The 25,115-nt window shown below is 40.4% G+C and overlaps 4 protein-coding genes across 5 annotated transcripts in view; 1 reads left to right on the top strand and 3 right to left on the bottom strand.

Annotated features, from left to right (window-relative positions):
• Nucleotides 1–2,746, bottom strand: part of LOC133477983 (DENN domain-containing protein 5B-like) — a 31,771-nt gene extending 29,025 nt beyond the window's left edge. The window contains exon 1 of the mRNA XM_061773434.1: nucleotides 2,216–2,746. Within this exon, the coding sequence (XP_061629418.1) occupies nucleotides 2,216–2,324 (109 nt within the window). The 5' untranslated portion in view covers nucleotides 2,325–2,746. The remainder of the gene's footprint in view (nucleotides 1–2,215) is intronic.
• Nucleotides 2,747–3,885: 1,139 nt separating this feature from the next.
• Nucleotides 3,886–10,802, bottom strand: armc10 (armadillo repeat containing 10). Its single transcript, XM_061772919.1, has 6 exons — nucleotides 9,571–10,802; nucleotides 8,737–8,882; nucleotides 8,517–8,651; nucleotides 7,490–7,666; nucleotides 7,322–7,393; nucleotides 3,886–6,170 (listed from the first exon to the last, which is right to left on the bottom strand). Exons 1-6 carry the CDS (start codon nucleotides 9,818–9,820, stop codon nucleotides 5,919–5,921), a joined length of 1,032 nt encoding a protein of 343 aa, XP_061628903.1. The 5' UTR covers nucleotides 9,821–10,802; the 3' UTR covers nucleotides 3,886–5,918.
• Nucleotides 10,803–12,973: 2,171 nt separating this feature from the next.
• The window catches only part of fbxl13 (F-box and leucine-rich repeat protein 13), a 36,807-nt gene continuing 24,665 nt past the window's right edge, over nucleotides 12,974–25,115 (top strand). Inside the window, exons 1-9 of the mRNA XM_061772797.1 lie at nucleotides 12,974–13,212; nucleotides 13,306–13,412; nucleotides 13,655–13,745; nucleotides 13,833–13,900; nucleotides 19,531–19,685; nucleotides 19,843–19,952; nucleotides 21,542–21,637; nucleotides 24,024–24,119; nucleotides 24,774–24,909. Coding sequence (XP_061628781.1) covers nucleotides 13,144–13,212; nucleotides 13,306–13,412; nucleotides 13,655–13,745; nucleotides 13,833–13,900; nucleotides 19,531–19,685; nucleotides 19,843–19,952; nucleotides 21,542–21,637; nucleotides 24,024–24,119; nucleotides 24,774–24,909 — 928 coding nt within the window. The 5' untranslated portion in view covers nucleotides 12,974–13,143. The remainder of the gene's footprint in view (nucleotides 13,213–13,305; nucleotides 13,413–13,654; nucleotides 13,746–13,832; nucleotides 13,901–19,530; nucleotides 19,686–19,842; nucleotides 19,953–21,541; nucleotides 21,638–24,023; nucleotides 24,120–24,773; nucleotides 24,910–25,115) is intronic.
• Nucleotides 13,633–17,610, bottom strand: LOC133477778 (uncharacterized). Of its 2 annotated transcripts, XM_061772917.1 has the most exons (5): nucleotides 17,333–17,610; nucleotides 17,197–17,252; nucleotides 14,577–16,169; nucleotides 14,033–14,074; nucleotides 13,633–13,706 (listed from the first exon to the last, which is right to left on the bottom strand). In XM_061772917.1, the coding sequence occupies exons 1-3, from the start codon at nucleotides 17,347–17,349 to the stop codon at nucleotides 14,578–14,580; spliced, it is 1,665 nt and encodes a 554-aa protein (XP_061628901.1). In that variant the 5' UTR covers nucleotides 17,350–17,610; the 3' UTR covers nucleotides 13,633–13,706; nucleotides 14,033–14,074; nucleotide 14,577. The 2 variants fall into 2 exon arrangements, with proteins under 2 accessions (XP_061628901.1, XP_061628899.1); XM_061772915.1 differs by having other exon boundaries at nucleotides 13,633–14,074; nucleotides 17,333–17,609.

Raw genomic sequence — 25,115 nt, 5'->3', positions numbered from 1 at the left:
TATTTTTTATGTTGGGTTCATTGACGACTTGACGGTATTGTACTTAGTTATTTGAAAAGATTAATGGACAAATGTTGCCACAACAATCCTTAATCCTGATCCGTGCAATTACAGCAGTTATCTATTCTAGTGGCGAGAAACACCAAATTTAGCAATCCACTGAATACTTAACAATTTAACCTTAAGTCCCTACACAATGAACACAACCTCCTACTCTTCGAAATGCAACACAATATATTGCACACATTAGAAAAAACACCCGCTGAACGGCACAGACCATTAGATATGGTGCAAAGATGCTACATTAGAGCTGCACGGACCAATAAATGACTCATAGAAAATAACAGCCAGTGGAGAACTGCTTAAATGATTTCAATCGATAGGCGGGAAGACTAAGTCCAAGGCAACTGCACTGGGTGTAGCTACTGCATTTGAGGGGAAAATCACTGCAATGGTCTTTTGTCATACAGTAAGGCGACGACATAAAAGAAGACGGGGTGTTAGAATGCACTGTTATCTCTGAAAAGTGAGTACACCACCTCACATTTTTCTTTTCATGGGTCAACAGACTGAACACAGAAGAAATGCCGCGTTGCTACAATGTAGTCAGTGTACAGCTAGTATAACATTACCCATTTACTGTCGCTTCGAAATAACTCAACGCTAGTCGAAACCGCTGCCGACAAAGTAGAGGGCAGAGCATGATCCCTCCCTTTGGAAACCGGGCTGCAGGGCAGTATGCAACATGATAAGAACCACAAACACACTTCCAGGATGACCGCTGCCTTGCTGAGGAAGCTGAGGGGAAAGGCGGTGATGGACTGGCCACGCATGTCTCCACACCAGAACCCTACTGAGCATTTGTGAGGTATCATCAAATAGGAGGTGGGGAGCACAAGGTCTCTGGAAAGGTATGGTATCGACACTAAATATTTAGGCACGATCTGGACAGTTTCACGTAGGGGTGTACTCACCTTTGTTGCCTGAGTTTTATACATTAATGGTTGTATGTTGAGTTATTTTGAGGGGCCAATACATTTTCACTGTCAGCGGCGTACTCCCTTTTGTGAGATACTGTATATGACATTAAGACTTTAATTCTCCTGCTTGGTTGCGGATTAAGGACCAACATTCCCATGCAGGCAGGAAATCCCTTGAAGGAGCATATCCTGCTGCCGCTTCTGCTGCAGTGGCGAGGAGATGACCCGCTGTTACATAAGCAGATCGGCAGCGCTGGCGAACGCCCGAGCGGCGGCGCGGTCACCCTCTCAGCGGGGAGGCAGCGATTAAAGGCCACGCCGGTTAGTTAGAAGACTAAATCATCGGCGGCTTTAAGCACAGCAGCTCTATATAGCATATGATGCCTCAGACTAGTGTGTCTATTGAAGATTTGTCATGTGAGGAACGATATCACAGAAAGGGAGGGCTATTGTTTTCCCCAGTTCCAATGTGGAAGTGACGTTAGATGTTCCAGACGTCACTTTTTCTCGCAGAATTCGTCTCCGCCGTCAGGAAGAAAAACAACTGACATCTCCCATTTCTCCTTCCTTCGTCTGTAAATAAAACCCCGCCGGGGCCCCCTCGACAGGAGAAGAGCATCACCTTCGATTGTTATTGCCATGGCAACCCGTCGGACATCTTACCAACATCAATCACCTGCAAACACCTTCTCTATTCTCTGGATTCAGGAGGACAAAAGTGGGGAGGGATTGTTTTTGGATGAGACAGGCTACAGGGGGCATCTGGAAGCAGGGAGGTGACAAAAGCAAAAAGGCAAATGAGCCATTGGGGAGATTATGGCTGTTTGTTTGTTTTTTTTAACGATTGGGGGGAATCCAAAATACATAGAGTAAAATATATGTATATATTGTGTTGTCATGATGGTACAAACAAAACAAAATGGGACTTTCTGGTCGAATGCTACATTTTCATTTGTGAGATATGCTAATACATATTATGTATGTATGTACATGTATATGTATATATATATATATATATATATATATATATATATATATACACACACGGCCCTCCTGTTTGATTAGATGCCCCTTCAGAATACTTATAGCATTTTACATAAAAGGATGGATGACAAGATGGGGGCTATCGTACTGTAAACAACGCCATTAGACACACTAAATCGCTCGTATTCTCCTCTAAAACAGCCAATTGATTTGCGTTTGATTGTTCTCGGGTCGAGTATTTGTGTTGCTACCTGTTCCATCGTCCGGCTCCAGGCCCGTCTCCGGGTCCAGTCCACACACGACGAAGTAGTGGGCGAAGCGGCAAGAAGCCGATCCGGCGGCCGCCGCGATGGTGCTCATCCTCGGTCACACGGAAGAGAGAAGCCTGCGTGGAAATCAGTCTAACCGTCCCGCTGCTGGCTCAACATAGCCGGCTCTAGCCGTGAGCTTCTTGGGAAGAACGTCGCCTGGCTCCCGGTCCTCCGGCTGCTAAAGTGGAAGAGAAGCACCGGATGGTACCGCCGTCATCTCGTGTGGGCTGGCCGGGGGAGGAGGCAGCGTGTCGGGCCTGGGGGGAGGAGCGGGAGGGGGTGCGTGCTGGAGGAGAAGCAAAGACTTTGAACGCTTCATCAACTATTACTGAATGAAAAGCTCCATCAACGTCAAAATATGAAGCTACAATGGAAAGCCCTTGGAGCATTTATTCCATATGCTTGATATCCATCTCAAGCCCCGTGGAGAGGTACGCTCTTGATTGGTTCCCTCAGGGGTTTGCAACCCACGGCTCCAGAGCCGCATGTGGCCCTGTCATCCTTCTGCTGTGGCGCTCTGTGACTTTGGGAAATAAATATTGACTTTTAAAAATAACAAACACATTTTTAATTGTAAACATATTTTATTGAGTTTGTTCGTTTTTCAAACGTAATTCTTAAATTGAAGATTATGGTGCCCTTGTCACAATATATATATATATATATATATATATTTTATTTTATTTTTTTAAATTTTGTGGGGTGGGGGTGGGTGGGGGGGGGTCACTCAAAATATGCCTGACAACCACTAATGTGTGACACCTGGCGGCAAGATTTTTTGAGCTAGTTGAGCCCTGGTAGGTAAACCATGGTTAAATCCAAGGTCATAAAAGTTTTTGAAGAAAACAGTATACGTGCTACATGAACTATATTGAAAACGAACATTGCTCACACTTCACAGGTGACGGCTTACAATTTTTGTGTGTGAAGATGAAGGTGATGTCTCACTGCCCCGATGTGCCTACGCTCTGTCCTGAGGTTCAGCAAAGAAAAAGGGAACAAAATAAAATTCACATTAACCTGGTAAACCAAATGTTTTACTTGGCTATTATTTTGTAAATATACATTCAGAAGCGGCAGAACCGGGGGGCAGTAGGGGCACGTGCCACACCCGGCACTAGATGTTAGCGATTAGAATTTTAAAATATCACAAGTAACACATAGTTGTCAACTAATGCAGTTTTGCCTCAGTAGTAATCTGTACAACTAGTACCAAAATTGTCGTACTTGAATACAGTAAAAGCTCAAATTGCTTTCCATAAACCCATCAGAGCATTTATTGAATATCCGGCTTAAGGTCCATGTACTAGTCTCTTTGGCGTCACTAGTAACATAACTTTGCCATACTAGTAGTACACTACATGTTCATAGAAAGGCAAAAGTGTGCACTAGTTGACAAATGGGTGCTACTAATGACATTAAGAAATTCTACTATGTAACATCTCGCGCTTCACTAGTAGTACCAATGGTCCAAAAATGTCAACGGGTGTCCAGTTTTGCCTCACTAGTAACATGTAGTTGTCCCACTAGTAGGCTACAATTCCAAAAGGTAGTCTGACGCAAAGACAATGCTGATCACCAAAAGAAGACGACAAACAACAAAGACCATATGTATGACCATATGTGCTTTATTTAAGTCCACACCAGTGCAATAATATAAATTAACAGGAAGGTAAATAGACAATAATTCTTATTATAACATACACTTGTTCATACAGTATGGAGGACATTTATTGAAATATTTAGGCAGAAAAACATTTCATTCAACACAACACTGCTGCCTACATAAATAAATAAGATTAACTTAAGTGAGAAGTCTCCAGATAAACCTGTTCCTGAGAGATCAAAGTCAACAAAGTCAGCGTATACATTGAAAACGTGCAGCATTTCGTCACACCTGGACCCACTCGTGACACAGAGAGCTTTTGCTCATGCTAGCAGATGGATGCAAAGATCCTCCAGTCCTTCGGCTAAACCGTGCAGACCTGTCACGTTACCTACCGCCTGGCGCTTTGCACTAAGTACATAATGAGACTTGTAGTTAACATTCACTATCGGCTGTAATCCGCCAAATGTTATTGGAATCCTGTCAAAATCGGTCATCTCCGTTCAAATGGCTACATTTGCTTCATACTGGATTTCTGCACAGGGTTTTCAGTGCCTTCAAACATGAGGCCCTCGCGTCCCAGGTGGCGCTGGCGGGATTTTAACCCGCGCATTTTTTTCTGGGTGACAGAAAGATAGATAGGCTCTTATGGAGAAAAATATAATGATCTGGAAACTGAATCTATCAATTGGTGGGTGAAGATTGGCACTACTGCACATCCCTTTTGTTGGTGTCCTCAAGATGTGAAGCCAAAAAAAAACAAAAAAAAAACATTTACAATATGGCTTTTGGAACATTTGATGAGAACAAAGTCATGGGAATTACAGAATCTATGTTAATGTTGTGTGAATTTTAAAATCTAAATAAGAGCCAAAATATTGTGAGAATAAAGCAATTTAGGAAATTAATAATGTTTGAATTTTGCAAGAATAAATAAGAAACTTGACAAGAATAAACTTGAAAAAAAAATATTCGACAAGAATTAAATTACAATTAAAGAAAAAAAGCAGCAATTTCACAAGAATAAAATTGAAATATTGTGAGGGAAAACTTGCAACTCTACAAGAACAAAACACTTATATTGGGGTGGATCATAATTCTACTAAAATTATCTTGTAATATGAGAAAAAAAGGGTGCAATTTTACTTGTTAAAGTTGTAATTTTATGAGAAGTATTTGTCCAAAATGTAATACTATGAGAAATAATAATTGTAGCTTATATAAATATAGCTGTAAAATGAGAAAAAAAAATAAAGCTAGTCTATTACAAAAGTGGTAATATTGCAACATCAACAAAAATATATATATATTTTTTTACAAGACTAAAATAATCATAATACCCCCCCCCCCAAAAAAAAATTCTCACTTAAATACATTCATTAAAAATTTTGGCTTTATTCTTGTAATTTTCTGACATTCTCGCATATTTTACTGATTCTTTTCATTTCCGTGTCTTTAATCCTCCTGGCATTTTTTAAAAGCAGGTCAAGTTCCCAAAAGAAAGGGCACTGAATTGAATGATGCGAGGAAACGGCACTCTTGCAGTGTCACCAATATTAATGCAGTACAAAAAAGGGGAAATGGAAGTCTAGTTTTCCCAATCAATCCTCCCTAATTAACTGCAGAAGCTGAAAAATAAGGAAAACTGGCAGTCGATGTGGAGCTGCTGGTTTAGACAGTGTGGAAGTATGATCTAATTTCATTGCCGATAGCTGGATGACTTTGGCAAAGTATTCAATAGTGAAGAAAGAGAGCATTTCATAATGTTTGTAAACAACAGGCGCCAGGGTACTTTCAGGTGGTAGAAAAGTGAGCTAGCCACCGCTGACCTGAACTGAAACTATATTAAAAACGTCGAAACAAAGGCGGGAGAGAAGAAGCTGTTTTCTCAATCACTCTGCCTTGGTTAAATGACATTTAAAGGTTACTTTACTCTAAGAATGCTTGAACTTTTGCCACCCGGAAGTGTGTATGACATCATGATGAAAAGGTCTATAGTGCCGACAGTGGCGTAGGGTGGGTGAAACAGGGGATGGTCTATGTCAATATACGGGCCACCTGCGCTCGAATCTCCCCGTCGGGGTGTGACAGCAGCTTGACCAGTCGGCCGTGGAGCTCCGACGACTCGTCCAGCATGACTCGGAAGAGGCAGTCGTGCTTGCGCCTCAGTTCGTCGGCCACCTGCACCGAAGGCCTCCACGCCTTCAGGTTGCCCGCGAACGTCAGCAGCCGCAGAAGCACCGCGGACGCCGTTTGCGCGTCAAATAGCAGCATGACAGAAGCCGGAGCCTGGGGGGCAACGCAAACAAGGACAAGATTTAAAAACATGTCACAGTGGTACCTCGACTTTCAAGTGTCATTCTTTCTGTGACCAAGCTCAAACCTGAATTTACTTTTATATGAAATCAATTATTGGTATTGAAATGCCATTTTCTTACATTTTTCATCAGGAAAATAGCACTGTACAGTGAACCCTAGCGATATCGCTGTTCATCCTTCATGCTCCCGCTATATCACGGGATTTCTTTTTTCAGTCATTTTTTATGGGTATTTGTGGTACACACACAAGTCCGAAATTTGAGTTGCCACATTGCCTGTGAATATTGTTGTATGCTATTTTTCTTTGTATGTGTTGCTCCTCTGTGTGTGTTAAGGTGGCAGTTCTTTCAAGGTTCATAATTACCGTAACATCGCTGCTAATTTCCATTAACCCATCTACAGCATTTCGCATTTTATGTTAGCATTAAGCAAGCGGACTTTCAATACACAAAATCATATTGCTTGTTGAACATTTTGGTGTGCAAATACACAATGTTTATTTCGCTTTGTTTTATTTTTGGTCAATTTTTAAATAAAACTTCAACTGGAAGTGACGCTTTTCCTTATTAGAACTGTGAAAGCGAAAGATTGAGACCAGACGCTAAGGAATGTTTAAAAGGTTGCTTAATACATAACGGCTTCTCTTAAAATTTGGATGAAACACTCAACAAAGGGACAAAGATCCACTGCAACCGCTTTGACTATGAAAAAAAAAACGTCACAATCAAGGACAGTCTACATCTTCAAAAGCGAGTAGGATGAAATAAGAAAACTTCTAATTATTTTATACATGAAATAGGCTATATAATATATCCCATAGAAAAAATCCTTTTACACATTTTATTTTTAAATCCTATGATGGCTTTATTGCTCCTGGCTGCTCTGTCACTCTCCTGCCCCCTAGTGGAGGCCATTTAAAGGAGTCTTTACTGTATGTAAAGCTCGCTATCCATTCATCAAGTGTGACTTAAACAACGAAGTAAAAAATTTGTTCGCTGCCTATTTCTGAAAATTTGTTTGTGAGTGAGCCTTTCGAATGCAACTCGGGCACTGTGAGAAGTCTAACTTCCAACTGTGGCAAACGGCAGGTCGCCATTTGGCTTTTCAATCTGACTTCTTACCTGAGCCTGAACAATATCATCCATGATGTCTGGATTAGATGACAAATTCACAAGAACCTTCAAGGTCTGAACCTGGAAAAAAAAAAACAACAACCGTGTTAACTTATACTGGACTGATAATTCTAGTCAAGATGTATTTGAGCTTAAAAAAAAGTTCTCCGTGCTAACCTGTAACGTTGAATCACCCACCACCAGGAGAGAGAGTAAAAGCGTCACGGAATCCTTGAGCAAGTGTTGATGTTTGTCCGTCACCGAAAGGTTGGTTAGCAGCCTGAGAGCACCTAGCTGAAGGTCGGAGTTCACCGGAGACATCTCGATCAACTCCAGCACTTGTGGCACGTAAACCTTCAAGACAGAGGTAACTTTAATAACTGTCCATGTAAGGTACAGTGAACCCCCCGCTATATCAAGGGTCATTGTTTGCCCCGCCATTATATCACCGATTTTTAAGCGTTTTTTAAATATTTTTTTTTTTTTACAGTAAACAAGCAAGTCCAAATTTATACTCTACACGAGGAGCATTTAATGTAGTACCATGTTGTGACGCAACATGCTGAGAACGACTGAAGTCTAGACATGCACCGTATTTAACAGCAAGAACAAGATGCAAAGTCCCCTACTAAGCTGCAATAATATTTGTTGTTCCCACAGCAGGGAAATTTAACACCTTTGAGCATTGCTGTATGCTACTTATGTGTTAAAAGGTTTACGACTGTGTTATGTGTTTGAATAAACAATGCAGTACGACTACAATACAAACCGCAACAACACTAATGCACTGTGGGTTGTAGACCTCCACAAAGTCCCAATACTGTTAATTTGAGTAAAATGAAATTGCAAAAAAAATAATGTTTATATCTTTGATGACTTATGTTTTAACTGTAAGGCTTGATTTTTTTTTATAACAACAACATCCCCTTTAACTTCAAACCTTATCGCAAAGAAGGTAATGAAAATAGTCATCATGAGCATATTGATGTATTGTATATGTGGGCTAAATGTTGAGTCATGGCTCCTCGTCTGCTGTTCATTCTGTTATTGTTTGGATCTGTGCTAAGTCTTTTGAAAGCAGCAACAAAAAGTCCATTTAAAGTTTTTCCATGGTCTCTCTATAACACTGATTTTCACCAATGGTGGGTGTGTCTGGCACGTATCCCCTGCAACAAACGGGGCTTCACTGCATATGGTCGTATACCTTCAGCTGTTCCTGGTTTTGGATGTTCATGCAGAGATTATTTAAAGCATTCAGTGTCTGCACTTTGACCTCTGGTGCAGGATCAGAGAGGAAGCCACCTACGATAGGAATGCCTTCACATTCGCGTATAACATTCTGTGGGATAGAGAATACATATGTTAGGATATGTTTGTAGAGGCTTACAAAATGCGTTTGGATTCTGTTTTTTGAAGGCCAGTACCTGATTGATGGTAAAAGCAGCAGCGTTCCCTAAAGTGAGCAAGAGACGACACCTGTCTGGTGTATTCGTGCTTGTCTGCAGACATGCCAGCAGCGTTTTCAGGTGCTTTGGCTCCAAGTTGCCGGCAGAATGGTGGATGATGTCATCTGTGAAGTCAATAGCAGCCATAATCGGGGGTGGCAAACTTGTTTTAGAATATGGCTAGCCGTGACGTCTGTGAACCAGAACCTGAGCAGCACTGTGTTGGTTTATGGACTAGGCATGTGGCTAGAGCACTTGGCAGTTACACTTCTTGTTCTTTACCTACTCTCAGCTGGGTGAGAAACCCAAGATAGATGTGTTGTCCAATCACATTTCAGCCTCTTATGTGTTGGCATGTCAACTGAATCTGTAACGTTGGCCTGACATTAACTTCAATTATAAGAGCAATGGGACTGTTTCTTTAACCAATCAGATTTCAAATTCATCTCACGAGCACTTTTCAATCCTTAGATTGGTTGGTCAGTCTTGATAACAAATTATGAAAGACAACTCGACTTTTACTTGGTACTATATTCATGAGACTTGACAAACTTGAACTAATGCATTTTAGGAAAAGTAGAATGGCAACTCAAAGAGACAACATCCCGTAATTGGTTGGTCAGAGCAAAACTAGCTTAACACGTCTGTAGTGATCTGCACACGTTAACACATTTAACGCTCAGTTTTGATTAACTTAGAAATGTTTACTCTAGTGTGTTTTCCTATTGGTTCCCAGCTCCTCTTTGTGTTGCTATGGCAATTACAACGATCAAGATTTAGAACGACAAAACGCACCGTCACGCAAATACTTACCCGCTTTCTCAGCTGGAGGACACACGACGTCCAGTCCAGACACTTTGGCCAACAGGCTGTCCGGCCGAGGGCTAACTTGACTGCTCCTTGAAGCAGGACCTTCATTACTGCCCCCACTTCTCTTGTATCTCCTCCAGCTTCCCCCGCTTATCAGTTTATAAATCCCATAGGAGGCCCCAGCACCGGCGACTATCCCAAGCAAAGTCTTCATGCTGCCAATTTTAGGCGTAATACTGCCGCCGTCGCTCATCCTTGCTGCTGGCTCTTGAGCTAATCTCGGCTAAATTTCACCGGATGCTGGAAACACTGCGGTGTACGTACTGAAATATCATCCAACTAACACGGCTCGTTTAGTTAACTCGAAACGCAGTCCACAGCACACAACTAACTTGCAAGGACTCATGCTACTGGAGTTTGTTTTCATGTGTGTTGCGTCGATCCCCCACCGGGTAGAAAATAATTCTGCGTTCAAATTTTACGCAGAGTGACGCTGATATAACTGATTCACTAAAATGTTAGAATCCAGAATTTATTTATTTTTACCCAATTGGAATATAATTAATCCTAGTAACTTTTTTATGATAATACAAAAAAATATTATTTTGATGTTTCGGTGGGAAATGTGGACCAAAAAGTATTCCCTTCGGAAGGGTTTTAGAGGCCCACATCAAATAGTTTTGTTCCCAGAATGCAGTCTTCTTTAACGTTTTTAATGCCCATTAAAAAATGCTTTCTCATCCAGGAAAATAAGGCGTTTGTCTCTTTTAGGTGCTCAAAGTTTCCCTTATTAATAGCGTCTTCATTCCGTTTGTGTCTCTTTTTTATAATGTTGGGTAAGATAAATCCAACAAATACTGTGTGATTGTATTTATAACAAATTACTGTTTTCCCACTATTTCTAATAAAAATACACGGTTGAATTATTTTAAAACGACATTGCCTCCAACATTTGAAGACTAAATAAAAACTAATAATTTGACAGCTAGGATGTGTTCATGAAAATGAATAGAATAATGGAATGACAGTTACTATATTGGTAAGATACCTTTATAACACAAGATATCCTTTTATTGCATACTAATAAAGAAAATAATTGATAGAATACTGCGCACACCACTCTTACAAGCAGATGTTTCTAATCACTTAAATCACAATTACAACCCCAATTCCAATGACGTTGAGACCTTGTGTTAAACATAAATAAAAACAGAATACAATGATTTGCAAATCACGTTCAACCTATATTTAATTGAATACACTACAAAGACAAGATATTTAATGTTCAAACTGATAAACTTGATTGTTTTTAGCAAATAATCATGAACTTAGAATTTGATGGCTGCAACACGTTCCAAAAAAGCTGGGACAGGGTCATGTTTACCACTGTGTTGCATCACCTTTTCTTTTAACAACATTCAATAAATGTTTGGGAATTGAGGACACTAATTGTTGAAGCTTTGTAGGTGGAATTCTTTCCCATTGTTGCTCGATGTACAGCTTCAGCTGTTCAACAGTCCGGGGTCTCCGTTGTCGTATTTTACGCTTCATAATGCACCACACATTTTCAATGGGAGACAGGTCTGGACTGCAGGCAGGCCAGTCTAGTACCCACACTCTTTTACTACGAAGCCACGCTGTTGTAACACGTGCAGAATGTGGTTTGGCTAAGCAAGGGCGTCCATGAAAAAGACGTTGCTTGGATGGCAGCATATGTTTCTCCAAAACCTGTATGTACCTTTCAGCAGTAATGGTGCCTTCACAGATGTGTAAGTTACCCATGCCATTGGCACTAACACAGCCCCATACCATCACAGATGCTGGCTTTTGAACCGTGCGTCCATAACAGTCCGGATAGTTCTTTTCCTCTTTGGGCCGGAGGACACGACGTTCACGATTTCAAAAAACAATTTGAAATGTGGACTCGTCGAACCACAGAACACTTTTCCACTTTGCATCAGTCCATCTTACATGAGCTCGGCCCAGAGAAGCCAGCAGCGTTTCTGGGTGTTGTTGATAAATGGCTTTTGCTTTGCATAGTAGAGTTTCAAGTTGCACTTATGTTCTTAAGCCCATGCGGTGATATCCTTTACGCATTGATGTCGGTTTTTGATGCAGTGCCGCCCGAGGGATCGAAGGTTATGGGCATTCAATGTTAGGTTTTCGGCCTTTCTTCTACATAGTAGAGTTTTAAGTTGCAGTTACGGATGTAGCGCCGAACTATATTTACTGACATTGGTTTTCTGAAGTGTTCCTGAGCCCATGTGGTGATATCCTTTACACATCGATGTCGCTTTTTGATGCAGTGCCACCTGAGGGATCGAAGGTCACAGGCATTCTATGTTGGTTTTCGGTCTTGCCGCTTTCATGCAGTGATTTCTCCAGATTCTCTGAAACTTTTGATGATATTATGGACCGTAGATGATGAAATCCCTAAATTCCTTGCAATTGTACGTTGAGGAACATTGTCCTTAAATTGTTGGACTATTTTCTCACGCAAGAGGTGAACCTCGCCCCATCGTTGCTTGTGAATGACTGAGCAATGCAGGGAAGCTCCTTTTAAACCCCAGCTTGGCACCCACCTGTTCGCAATTAGCCTGTTCACCTGTGAGATGTTCCAAACAGGTGTTTGATGAGCATTCCTCAACTTTCTCAGTCTTTTTTGCCACCTGTCCCAGCTTTTTGGAAACGTGTTGCAGCCATAAAATTTTAAGTTAATGATTATTTGCTACAAACAATAAAGTTCATCAGTTTGAACATTAAATATCTTGTCTTTGTAGTGTATTCAATTAAATATAGGTTGAAGATGATTTGCAAATCATTGTATTCTGGTTTTATTTATGTTTAACAGAACATCCCAACTTCATTGGAATTGGGGTTGTAATTTAAGGCAAGTTTCTACATCCCAGTATATATATATATATGTAACAATTTTTTTTTTGTCTGTTTGTTTTGTTTTGTTCACTTTATGTATGGCACTGCACTTTGTTTTAGCTGCGTTGTTTTTCAAAGTGCTCTGTAAAGTTGAGTTTAATATTTAAGTATATATCAAGTATTAGTACGTTTTTAAGTCATACAATTGTGTAGAATAACAGTGTTGAACATGTTCGACCTTTAATTTAATTCCATTTGAAACCAAGCAAAAATTGGACGTTGTGATGATTTATTTATGGTTATTCAGACACGGAGAAGTTCAATCTGTGACACACGTCAGTTACATGACGTTATATTTTAGTGACGTCTCCGTGAAATTACATCGAGGAGGAAACGTCGCATTTCTCCAAACATTTGGGCCGAAAATCGAAGCTCAAGGACTGAGATGAAGAATCTTAATGGATATCGTCGCGTCCTCTGACGTCATGTATAAATGACGATTAGTGATGACGTACAAGTGCGGCATTCATGAACATTTTTTTCAAAGACCGAAGGTGACGCTCCAAAACGAGTGGTAAATAATGAAAAGTTAGACAACTTTCAATTTCATGAGTCCTTTTTGGTCGTCTGTCATGCTATGTTTACAGTTCTTTAGCTAATGCTAGCGAAGGTTGCCTTTTTAAAGAATGACAAGCTTCGCAAATGACAGAAAAACAGTCAAAAATCGAAGTGAGTGCTCTGACAGAGCATGAGCTTCAACAGTTATACAAGGTAAAAATCATCTGTATAAATATGTTTTTGGACAAGTTCACATGGTGTATTATTACTTCAGCTGATTGTTTTGTTATTGTTCCTTGACAACAGGCTTTGTTGATCGCCTCGTGCCGGTTAGATCCCCGAGACCCAATACAGTTCTTGAAAAACACCCTGATCACCTTCCAGGGACATGACAATCTGCAGAATGTGGACTGGTAGGTCCCATTGGGATGTGACCACTTTTGCACTGTAGTTACAGCTATAACATGTACATTAAGGTAGTGTTTCTCAGCCTCTAATTAGCCAAGGCATTTTATTTATTTTTTTACATTAAAAAAAATCTTAATGCACATCACCAAACAAAAGTCACAATATCATGAAAATAGACTAGTTATGTAAGCATTTGGTTTGTTATCCACACCAGCTTTATTCTCCCCCCCCCCCCCCCTTCTTTCAGGAACAAGTTTCTTAGTGATTGTGCGCAGCGGTCAGTGCTTGCCTCTCTGGAACTGGATGACACAGAATATATGGACTCCGATGAACTCAAGGTGATGTGCGTCAATCAGAAGTCCAGTCCGGTGGGATGTTGTGGTTTCTCCGATTAATGTGTACTTTTGCATTATTTATTTTTTTAGGCTATTTTCCGCAAATACGAGAATGCCTACTCTTGTTACAGGAGCAAATTGACAAGTTCGTGTTTTAGGTAAGGGTGATTGTTCAAATCTTTACACAACTTGTATGAATTGATGCCTTCACTTTGATTTTGCTCACAAAAGTGTAAAATGTATAGTTTTGTTTGTACAGATATTTTACAGTATTGGTTTTCACTTCTTACCCATATGGACAGCAGAGACGTATTTGCCATCACTGCATGAACCTAGAATTAAAAATATATATTTTATATGGAAAAACACAGGGGTATTTTTTTGTAGATACCATTAGCTACTTTAGCAACTATTGTCAGTCAGTTCACACATTAAAGCTTTACAACATTTTGATACCATGTACAGTTTTCCCCCCCTCTCTTCTTAGTAGGAGCAATATGCAAGTTAAGAAAGTGAAACTATTGTGTGCAGAGAAGTTCCCCCCATTGTGCCAAGTTCTCAAAACAGGTCTTTTGCTTATAATTGACAATCAAAATTAATTGTCACATTTTACCATTGTACTTAAAGTACATTTTAGAGTCTGTACTGTTTGCAGTTGAATCTGTCTTTTTTTTTTTTTTTTTTTTTTTAAAGCGTCTATACTTTTAAGTAAGCAGTGTGAGTAATTTTGCCACCTTTGTCAGTCACTGGCAACCTGTTTAGATTTTACATTTGTAACTAAGACAATTTGTAAGTGTAAAACATGCACATAAACAGATTGTGAACCATTTATACCTCAGGTGACATCTTTAGTCTGCAGCTTCTTGTGCCTTGTGTGAAGCAATGGTGCTGCGTTTATGTCTCCACTGCTCCTCTGGTGAACACTGGTGAACACTCGTTTGCGTGGCGTGTACTGGCTCCTGGAGAAAGCTACGTTGCTTCTAACATAGCTGCTTCTGGACTGGAAGCCAAATTTCATCCCATGTGACATTGGCCCTTTTGGGCCTCTGTAAACAGGAAACGCTTGGTGGAATGTGTTCGTAGACCGCTGGGGACTAAGGAGTCGGTAGATCCCGTTTGTCTGTGGTATTTTTGGTTGCGTGGCGCGCAACCAGGATGCATTCACATTGGGCTTGGCATAATTCCTGGATGCAACTCTATGCTGGACTGAATCTAACCTTTGAGAAATGGTATTGGGGATATGCTCGTGCCGTCCTTGTGATTGTTGATTTTGACTGACCAGAATCTGCTCAGAGGGACGTGGTTTGTGGATGTTGAGCATAGGCAGATGGTGTCGGAGAAGACTGTCACGAGATTTTAAAGGTGGTTTGAAAAACACAATGTGTGAGTTGACTGGCTCACGCAGAAGGTGATGTTGGCTGAGACCTCTGGCACTGTGGGCTGACTGGTCTGCAGGTTTCTGGGGCCTGGTACTGATGTTTACATAAGAGTCTTTTGCTGTGGTGTTCTGAACCCTTTGCTTGGACCGTCCATCTGACATATATATCCATGACGCAATAGGACTTCTTGGCGCTTTCATGTAGACACTTTTAGCGTAGGAACCTTGTTGAGAAGGTGCCATTTTGCGTTGAATCTGTGACTTCTTTAGCTTCTTGATAGAACTTCCATTGGCCATCGCGCTAGCTACACGGTGGACATGGAGTGGATTCGTACCACGGGGACTTAATGGAGCTTTCTCTCCATGGAACGAGTTAGTTGGAAATGTTGTTTTTTCAGGAAGTTGGTTGTTTTTCCACCAATCACCTCCAGTTTTGACATTGGAAGGACCTGTTTGGTAAGCACTTTGACCAGATCTTCCATGGTTCTTGGAGCTGTTGTGCATACTGGGAATGAGTCTACCCATGGAGGTGTTGGGACCGGGCATGGAGACACTTTGACTCGAGGCAGGATAGCCCATATCCTTTTCACTTTGTTCATACACCGAATTCAAACGTTCATTCCAGACTTTGTTGTCATCATCATCATCATAGTCTTCTTTAGAGGAGCGTCCTCCAGCTATTTCATTCAGCATCACCCCCCTCGCTGTTTGAAAATGTGACACGTCCTTACCGGGAATCAAAAAGGAGGTTTTTAAGGTTTCTATAAACTGGTTGAGATTGCCGATGTCTGGAAAAGTAATGCCATCCACAGCTGTGTCTTTCGTATGCTCCTGTACTAGAAGGTTAAACGGATGGTGAAATCCAGAATCTTGATGCTGGTGTCTCGGCTGAGGCGGACTCTCATCTGGCTCGTTGTTGGCTTGGGGAACTAAACTCTGGTGTCGCTCATCTTCTGCGCCATGGTTTTGAGCAACAGAGTCCTGATCCTGGGTGAAGGTTTGTGGATCCAGTACCCTGGGGTAGCTACTTGATACATCTTCTTTGAAACCTAACAATTGACAGAAACCACATTCAGATCAAGATAAACCAAATACATGACTCTACCAGTCTGCCACCTCCTTGCGCGTTGCAGCCTTGTCAGGACATGGCTGCTACGTGCCTATTTTTATACTTCACCATTGAGGATCTAGAAGACTTCTGCAGAGGATACATCAAAAGTCCCTTGCTTTAGGTTAACCATTGGAAGCGCCTCTATGCGTGATCCTTGCTCCTTGATGAACGTTAAGACAATTGAGACACTCCTTAAAAAGGCAGCGTAAGAACAACTTTGGGGTCGCTTTCAACGTTTCGAGGAGCTAGGAATGTTGCAAATAAGATACTCGAGATGAGATCTATGTGTCTCTAACGAGCCTGGGAACAGCTTGAGATCCCACCAGAAGAGCTGCACAAAGTGGCTGGAGAGAGGGAAGGCTGGGCTTCCCTGCTCAAGCTGCTGCCCCGTGACATGACGTAAATTGATGGATCTATGGATGGGTTCAGATCCAGATTCAATTTGGTTTGACTTTACAGCTTATCATCCGCCTCACACTTCAGAGGTTTAGGGTTCAAATCTGGGCAAATCTTCCTGTGTGGAGTTTGCATGGGTTTCCTCCCACATTCCAAAAACATTCATGGTAAGTTAATTGATGACTAAATTGTCCATAGGTGTGAATGCAAGCATGAATGGTTGTCCGTCTATGTGTGCCCTGCAATTGGCTGGCAACCAGTCCAGGGTGTACCCCGCCTCTCACCCAAAGTCAGCTGGGATAGGCACACCGTGACTCTAGTGAGGAGAAGCAGTACAACAAATGGATGGATGGGTGGACTAATTACTTCTTATGAACCATCTAAATTATATTTTTGGGATTCATTTGGCATTAAAACAAAATAGTTATCTTACTTTCTAAGATGAAAGCCAGTATGCATTGTATCATTTAAATCCAGATCCTCAGAAGTGTGAGGCAGTTGTGCTAACCACTAGTCAACCGTGATGCGCCCAGGATGAACACAAAAGTGTAAAACAGAAGAGGTCTTACCACTTTGAGGCGAAAAACACAAGCAGGCCAACAACAGAAAGGACACACAAATACGCCTATAAAAAACAAAAATTGTTAGCTGGACATGGTATTGGTTGTTAAACTCTGCCAAAACGGGCACCACACATGCATTTACCCAAACAGAGCAGCCATGGCAAGAAGTTCCACCCTAGCTCCAACAGCGGCAGCAAAGTATCCATGAAAAGTCGCAGCGCTTTTGCATGCGCCACAAAACAAACACAAGCAAGAAAACAGCAGCGGCAACCAAAACAATCCCAACTCACATGCAGCTTCCACTGGCGGCAATTAGTTGATTGTAGGCAGCTGTTGCTGGTGCCGTGCGAGTCGAGCCTCATGAGGTGGCCGGAAACAGATGAGAAAAACGTGCATGGCAATGGCTTCACTGTCACTCATGTCACAATTGACTGCTCTGCACCTGCATAGGCCTTTCCCAAGTAACTAAAATGAAATTTCCTTGCGAACAATAAGCCAAAATAGTAAGCAGCATATGTTATATATGGTAGGTTGATTGAAGACTATATATATATATATATATATATATATATATATATATATAAAGTACATGTTTCTAAATTTACAAATGATGTGTGTGTATATATATATATATATATATATGTTAATATATTTTTCGCAATATTTTTTTTGCTGCGGTGTCCAATATTACATACTGTATATATTTGTATTCTTACTGTACATCTTTTTCATACAGCAGCATGGTGACCTAGTGCTTGTCAGGTCTGGTTCATTGTTTTGAGGTTTAGGGTTTGAATATTGGCAAATTTAAAGATAATTATTTTAGTCATACACACTCACACATATATATATATATATGTATAAATATATATATATATATATATATATATATATATATGTATGTATATATTATATGTGTGTATATGTATATATGTGTGTGTGTGTGAAAATATTTATATAATAGAGCCAATATGTTTAATTCAACAATAATGTAGTTATATAAAATATTTTTACAATACAGTTTAGATTTTTTCTGTGCATTTTGTCCAATGTTATACAAATATTTAGCCTCCCTGTCTCCCTGTCTCCCTGTCCCTGTCTCACCATAAACAACCTAGATTTGAATATGCTCTCTTATTTTTTTTATGGATATGCGATGTATACATATAATTTGTCATTTTGAAATCAACTGCTGTAACAATAATTTGGAATAGTTTTATATGTTCTAAAAACATTTTTATTTACTGTGTGTGGGTTTTAAATGTTGTCAACATACATTTCAAGCAATCAATCAAACATTAACATGAATATGTCATATAAACTGTTGAGTAAATCATTTTTGGATATGTACAGTGATCCCCTATATATTTCAGACCAAAAACGTGTGCTATAGAGAGCCCAGATAATTTTGTTTTAAGTTTTACCTCTCCCACACGCTTTAAACACACTTAAACATATTAAAACATACTTATTAAAAAACTAAAGGTGAGAGTGCGTCTATCGTATAACATAATTTTGAGGAAACGCGCAGTTCTTCCAATAAGAGACAAAGCGTGCTTGCTTTAAGCTGTTCATTTGTCACTCCCAGTTGAAGTTTACAGTAAAGCTGACACATAAAACAAAAAACAATGAAATATTTTATGTTTAAACACCAAAATTTCCAACCAAACAAAATTTTTCTACCGAAAGTCCGCCGTCTTAATGCTAACGTATAATGTGAAATGCCATAAACGGGCTAATGGAAATTTGCATAGATGTTAAAGTGTTACGGCAATTATAAACCTTTAAACAACTGCTATTTTAAGACACACATGGAGCAGCAAACACATAAACAAAGCATACACTAATACTCACAGGTATATATTCCCAAAACGTGGTAAATTATAACATTTAAGAGGTTTTCCTCTTTTTGCTCTTAACCCTACATTTCTTCCAGTAGACCTCAGTGCTGCCAGGCATGTTGTGGAACGACATGGTACTACACTGAGGGTGCGCAGCTCTAAATTCACACTTGCCCTGCATACTGTAAAACCCATTTTTTTAAAAAATATCACTTAAAATATGTGATATAGCAGGGGTTCAATGTATATCTACTATTTTATTTCATGAAATGAAATAAGCACTCATTTTATTTAGAGTTGCTCTCATGACCTTGGTGAATAAATATGACTAAAATATTCATGAATATATCAAGTGAGAGGGTCTCGGGTGTAATCCTTAGTAGAAATGTGATCCACTCAAAAAGAAACTTCACTGTTTTCAATGAGTTATTGATGAGTTGTGTTTGTTTTCAATGAGTTATTTATTGTTGAGCTGTGTTTGTGGGCGGTGCTGGCGCAGGAGCTGGAAGAATTTCACAATTGCCAGCGTGACAGATGCCACCGAACTGTCTCAAAAGATGGAAATTGCAATCATGCATTACGACAGGCGAAAACAGGAGGTGCCTTTCCTTGCATGGATGTACTGGGTCAAGTTCAAGAAGGAGTCACGAGTTGGTACGTGGCTGCAAAGCATTTCTCACTCAATCATAGGAACAAAAATAACACAAAATGTGTCCAAAAGTCAAAGCTTTTCTTCCCCACTGTATGACTCATTCTGTCCAGCCCTCGCCTGTGGTTTCATCATCGCTTGTGTTTTGATCTCTTTAACTAGAGGCGGTGCGCAAGTTGGTGGGAGTTCTGAAGGCCTGCATCCTCAAACGCATCATAACCGCATGGAAGAATGTTGTGAAGGAGTCGCAGAGGACCAAAGATTACTTTAAGGTATCAACTCATTTGGAAATACAGTGAATCACGTTTATTCGTCCGCTATATAGAGAGACTGTATAAAGTAACATTTTATGAATAGTTTTACCCCTCCCACATACTTTAAATACATGCAAACATATTAAAACACACTTTTTTATAACTATTCCTTAGCACCCGTTCGCTGTCTCCCGCTATCAAGAATTGTGAGACATCACTTTGAGAAAACAAAAAGACTTGCCAGAAAACATTTCTCAAATTAGAGGCCCAGCGTGCTTGCGTCAAGCTTTTTATTTGTTGCTTTTAGTTGAAGTTTACTTTAAAACTGACTCGTAAAACATAAGACAATTGAACATCGTATATTTAAACACCAAAATGTTCAACCAAACCATGTAATTTTGTCTAATGGAAGTCAGAAAGCTTAATGCTTACATATAATGCGAAAGACAGGCTAATGTAAATTAGCATCGATGTTACGGTAATTCTAAACCTTCAAACAACTGCTTCTTATGCAGAGGCAACACATACAAGCGAAGCATTCAAAGGCGTATACAGTGAAATCTCAGTTTTCGTAATTAATTTCCCATTGTGAGACTAATAAAGGGTATCTTATCATATTAATCTGTTCCAAAAAGTGTGACTAAAACCAAATTGTACGAAAACCAAAGCAATATTTCTCATTGGAAAATAATGTAAATCCGATTAATCTGTTCCAGACACCCAAAAATATGAACAAAAACAAATGCATTTTCTAGAGAATAGCTGTAGAAAACAGTGTGAAATAAATACAAATGACTAATTAAATGGATAAATGAACATTAAACACCACTTTTGCCTTTTACTGAACGTAATTTCGACATACTGTATCACAGTATAAGCCAATGCCAATCATGTCCCTGTGACCATGTTATGGTCTGTTAGTACTCTCTATTGGTAAAAAGTCTGTACTGCAGCTAAAGTGGATTGCGTAGTTCAGTCGGTAAGCGATCGGCGGTGCACAAGATTCACTCAGTTATTCGCTGCACCCCGTAACACAGCGACATTGTCTGGTTGACAAAATTTAAAGCAATACAGACAGAGGAAATAAAAAAAACTAAACTCAAATTCAGCATTTAAAAAAATAATAATAATAATGAAAAAAAATAGCAAACCTATTCATTTATCATTCCATTTTCTACACCGCTTATCCTCACTAGGGTCGCAGGTATACTGGAGCCTATCCCAGCTAACTGCGGGCGAGAGGCAGGGTACACCCTGAACTGGTCGCCAGCCAACCGCAGGGCACATATAAGCAAGCAACCATTCACACTCACACTCACATTCACACCTAGGGGCAATTTAGAGTCTTCGATCAACCTACCAGGTAGGTTTTTTGGGATGTGGGAGGAAACCCACGCAGGCACGGGGAGAACATGTAAACTCCACACAGGTGGGGCCAGATTTGAACCCGGGTCCTCAGAACTGTGAGGCAGACGTGCTAACCAGCCCCCACCGTGCCGCCTACCAAACTCATGTGAAAAACAAAATTCTTACTGAATTTGAAAAGCAATAAGCTGATAAATTAAAACTAATGAAATCGCCCCAATGTGCGTGGTTTGTTGTTGCAGAGGCTGCAGAATGAACTGGAGATGGAGCGCCAGCAAAGCCAGATTGGGGAGGGATGTGACTGGCTCTCAGCCTTGCCCAACCACATCTCACTTAAGGTTGGTGGCTGCTTTTTTTTCTCTCCCACAATTTAAAACAGTTCCCAGGTGTGGCTTTCCTCACAATACGCCAAGGATCAACAATTAAAACTTTCTCAGCCTATTTCTTGTCTCACTGATATTAACCCATTTTTAGGTTTCTTTCTCATGCAAGTGAGCCACTGCTCACCCTTCCCCATATACTGCCAATGGTGAGTCTGGCAAGCGCGGTCAAGCTTTCACGCCCGGATTACCTCACATATTTTTAAAGCGATTGTTTTTATGGTTCTTTTACAATATAAAGTGGTGCCTTGACTTATGAGTTTAATTCCTCCTATGACCATGCTTGCAATTTAAAACACTCGTATCTCAGTATTTCCCCATTGAAATGAATGGACATGCCATTAATCTGTTCCAGCACCACAGTGTGCTCCTTATGGTTTGCATACTTTGGCCACCAGGGAGCAGTATAATATAGACATACAGCCTCAAATGAAACAGCTTTTCAGAACTAAATGACTCAGTAAGCTGTAGCAATATTGGTTGTTTTTCACAGAGGCTAACGAGTATATATCCCTGTGAGTATCATTATTATGTCTGTCTACATGTGCTGCAGCATCATTTTTGTGCAAATATCTATTGCTTACATCGTTATTAGGTCGTTAGGTGTTAATGACCTGTATGGTGTTTTGCATTGTGTTAGCATTAAGATGGCGGACCTTCCTAAAGAATTAAATAATTGTTCAAACGGCAGCTTGTTCTGAAGGAAGTTGAGTTACTATCATTTAGCGCGTGTATCTAAAATTTTTCTTGCAAGTCAAAGCAAAAAAAAAAACCCAGCTCGCATTGCGATAAAAACTCATTAGTCGGTACACTCATAAGTCAAGGCATGACTGTACTTACTGTAACGCCCATGGCATGTGGGGAAAAGAGAGCCATAGTTGCCAGTGCACTTTTCAGCCATTTATTGAACATCATGAGAACAGTAAAACATGGGACACTCGCACAGGAGCTGCTGTCGGCCACAGCTCACGCTCAGACACTCACATACAGTCTTGCCGAGGTCACACGCCACCCCATCAGGCTGCGCCTCTTCAAGGCACATCAATGTACGCAGACACTGCATAGTTTATCTTTCAATTTTTAGTTCAAATATGCAATTGGCTGGCAACCAGTTCAGGGTGTACCCCGCCTCCTGCCCGATGACAGCTGGGATAGGCTCCAGCACGCCCGCGACCCTAGTGAGGGGAAGCGGCTCAGAAAATGGATGGATGGATGGATGGTTTAAAAAGTGTGTTTTGATATGTTTAGGTGTTTTACTATTTTTAAATGTGTTTAAATCCTGTGGGAAGGGTAAAACTATTTTAAAAAAGTTTTGATATGGTCTCTTGAAAGGGTTTTAGGCAGTGTGGTCAGATGACTGAAAATAACATTTAGCGAAATAGGGAAATAGGCAGATAACAAAGGTTTTACTTGGTTGTTTACGTAACTTCACACTTGATGGTTGGTTACTGGGCAGGCTCTTCAGAGAACCATCCATCCATTCATTTTCTGAGCCGCTTCTCCTCACAAGGGTCACGGGCATGCTGGAGCCTATCCCAGCACGAGGCGGGGTACACCCTGAACTGGTTGCCAGCCAATCGCAGGGCACACATAAACAAACAACCATTCGCACTCACATTCACACCTATGGGCAATTTAGAGACTTCAATTAATCAACCACGCATGTTTTTGGGATGTGGGAGGAAACCGGAGTGCCTGGAGAAAACCCACGCAGGCACGGGGAGAACATGCAAACTCCACACAGGTGGGGCCTGGGATTGAACCCCAGTCCTCAGAACTGTGAGGCAGACGCTCTAACCCATCGTGCCGCCCTTATTAATATTATTATTTGTAAATTCAAATTTTAATATTTTTATAATACACATGCACGCACACACACACAGTGTGAGGTCTTAACTACCAGGGCCTCAGGTTTATTGGTTTGTGGTTTTCTTTTGACAGTAACAAGTAGTAACAAAGAAAGCCTTGTTTGTTTTTGGCCTCACATTTTCTGGCAAAAGGTGAGCAGCATGTTAGTCTTTGTTTACTTCATAAATAAGAGTTATTGGAAATTCAGTCGGATCGAGTGAGGTTTTATATAAGGGACAGACAGAGTGAATAGGGAAAAAAGAACAACAATAAATGTACTCTATGCTGCAAACAGTAATGAATGGGCCCTCACTCACCTTTTTTCATGGGGAATCCTCAAAATGACCTGTTCAGGGTCTCGGGGAGCAAAATTTATTTGATACACGTGTAAGTTGAGTTACAAGCTTGGTCACGGAACAAATTAAAGTTGTTAGTCAAGGTACCACTTTCCTACTTTTGTTTTTGTTTTTTTTGTTTTGTTTTTTTTTGCCCGCAGATCTTCGAATATATGGAACTACGAGACTTGCTGAGCTGTTCGGAAGTGTGCTGCAGTTGGAGAAGTCTCATCCATTCGGGCACTTTGTGGAGTAAGGTTTGTACAATATGCGTGGAATACTGTTAGCATAACAACTACTAGCATGTTAGCATTTAATACTCTTTCAAAATCTTCCCTGACAAGTGGGGCACAATGTAAAATCCTTATTGCTCTGCCTCAGCACTTCCTCTACTTACAGTATGTTGGTATCTTGCTATGTGTTAGCTTAACAATTGTTATCATGTTAGCATTGTATCAATACTTATTGGAAATTGTTGGCAACCACAGGTAAAATGTAAAATCCTATCTATGTGCCAAAGCAAATTTTCTACCCAGATTGCTATCATCCTGAATATTAGCATAAAAATTCTTATCATGTTAACATTTAAGCTATGCTATTATACAATAGTACCTGAACAGAGGGCACAAAGTTAAATCCTTATTTATCTGTCTTTGTGTTTTCTGTATATGTTAGCATACCAACTGTTAGCATTATTGTTTGTTCACAATTTGACCATTGTTATACCTTTGAGTTTGTTGAGGCCAAAGTTTAAAATACCTCTACAATGCAAGGCCAACTTTCCATAACTCCTTAAAAATGTAGGTTTCTGACTCGCAACAGGTAGCAGTCCCATTTAAACTTCACATGGAATTTTTTTGTAGATGCAAAATACTCCCAATAGTGATATAAATTTCTTCCTAACTGCTCAGATCAATGTCTCAGTGGATAAGCGCTGGATAACAAACGAGATTATGAAGGATGTCTTGCTGAATTTCCGTCCATTTGTGATCCACCTGAATCTGCGCGGCTGCACCTCCTTAGAATGGTCCAGTTTGAAACATATTGGTGAGTTTTCCATTTGTACAGCACTACTACGGCATCAACAACTTCAGCAAGCAATCAAGTATGTGGCACTTATCAGAAGCTAACTGTTCGCTAATGCTACTCTGTGCAGCCAACAAAACGTATTGCAGCTTTTGTTGTATGATCATAACTCCGTCCGATTAAAATTCAATACAAATAAATTAGCCCCACTGTTATGTCACAGTGGG

This window comes from Phyllopteryx taeniolatus, chromosome 5 (genome assembly GCF_024500385.1).
Source record: "Phyllopteryx taeniolatus isolate TA_2022b chromosome 5, UOR_Ptae_1.2, whole genome shotgun sequence".
In the NCBI taxonomy this organism is placed as follows: domain Eukaryota; kingdom Metazoa; phylum Chordata; class Actinopteri; order Syngnathiformes; family Syngnathidae; genus Phyllopteryx; species Phyllopteryx taeniolatus.
The sequence above is the reverse complement of the archived record's forward strand: the minus strand, read 5'-3'. Positions and strand labels throughout refer to the sequence as shown.

Excerpts from the sequence above, each read along its gene's own strand:
- armc10 (XM_061772919.1), bottom strand. The coding sequence starts at position 9,820 with ATGAGCGACGGCGGCAGTATTACGCCTAAAATTGGCAGCATGAAGACT. Across the intron at positions 8,652-8,736 it reads CTGCTTTTACCATCAATCAG|AATGTTATACGCGAATGTGA; the intron begins GTACTGGCCTTC and ends TCTATCCCACAG. Across the intron at positions 7,394-7,489 it reads TGGGTGATTCAACGTTACAG|GTTCAGACCTTGAAGGTTCT; the intron begins GTTAGCACGGAG and ends TTTTTTTTCCAG.
- LOC133477778 (XM_061772917.1), bottom strand. Across the intron at positions 16,170-17,196 it reads GTGTTTTTCGCCTCAAAGTG|GTTTCAAAGAAGATGTATCA; the intron begins GTAAGACCTCTT and ends GTCAATTGTTAG.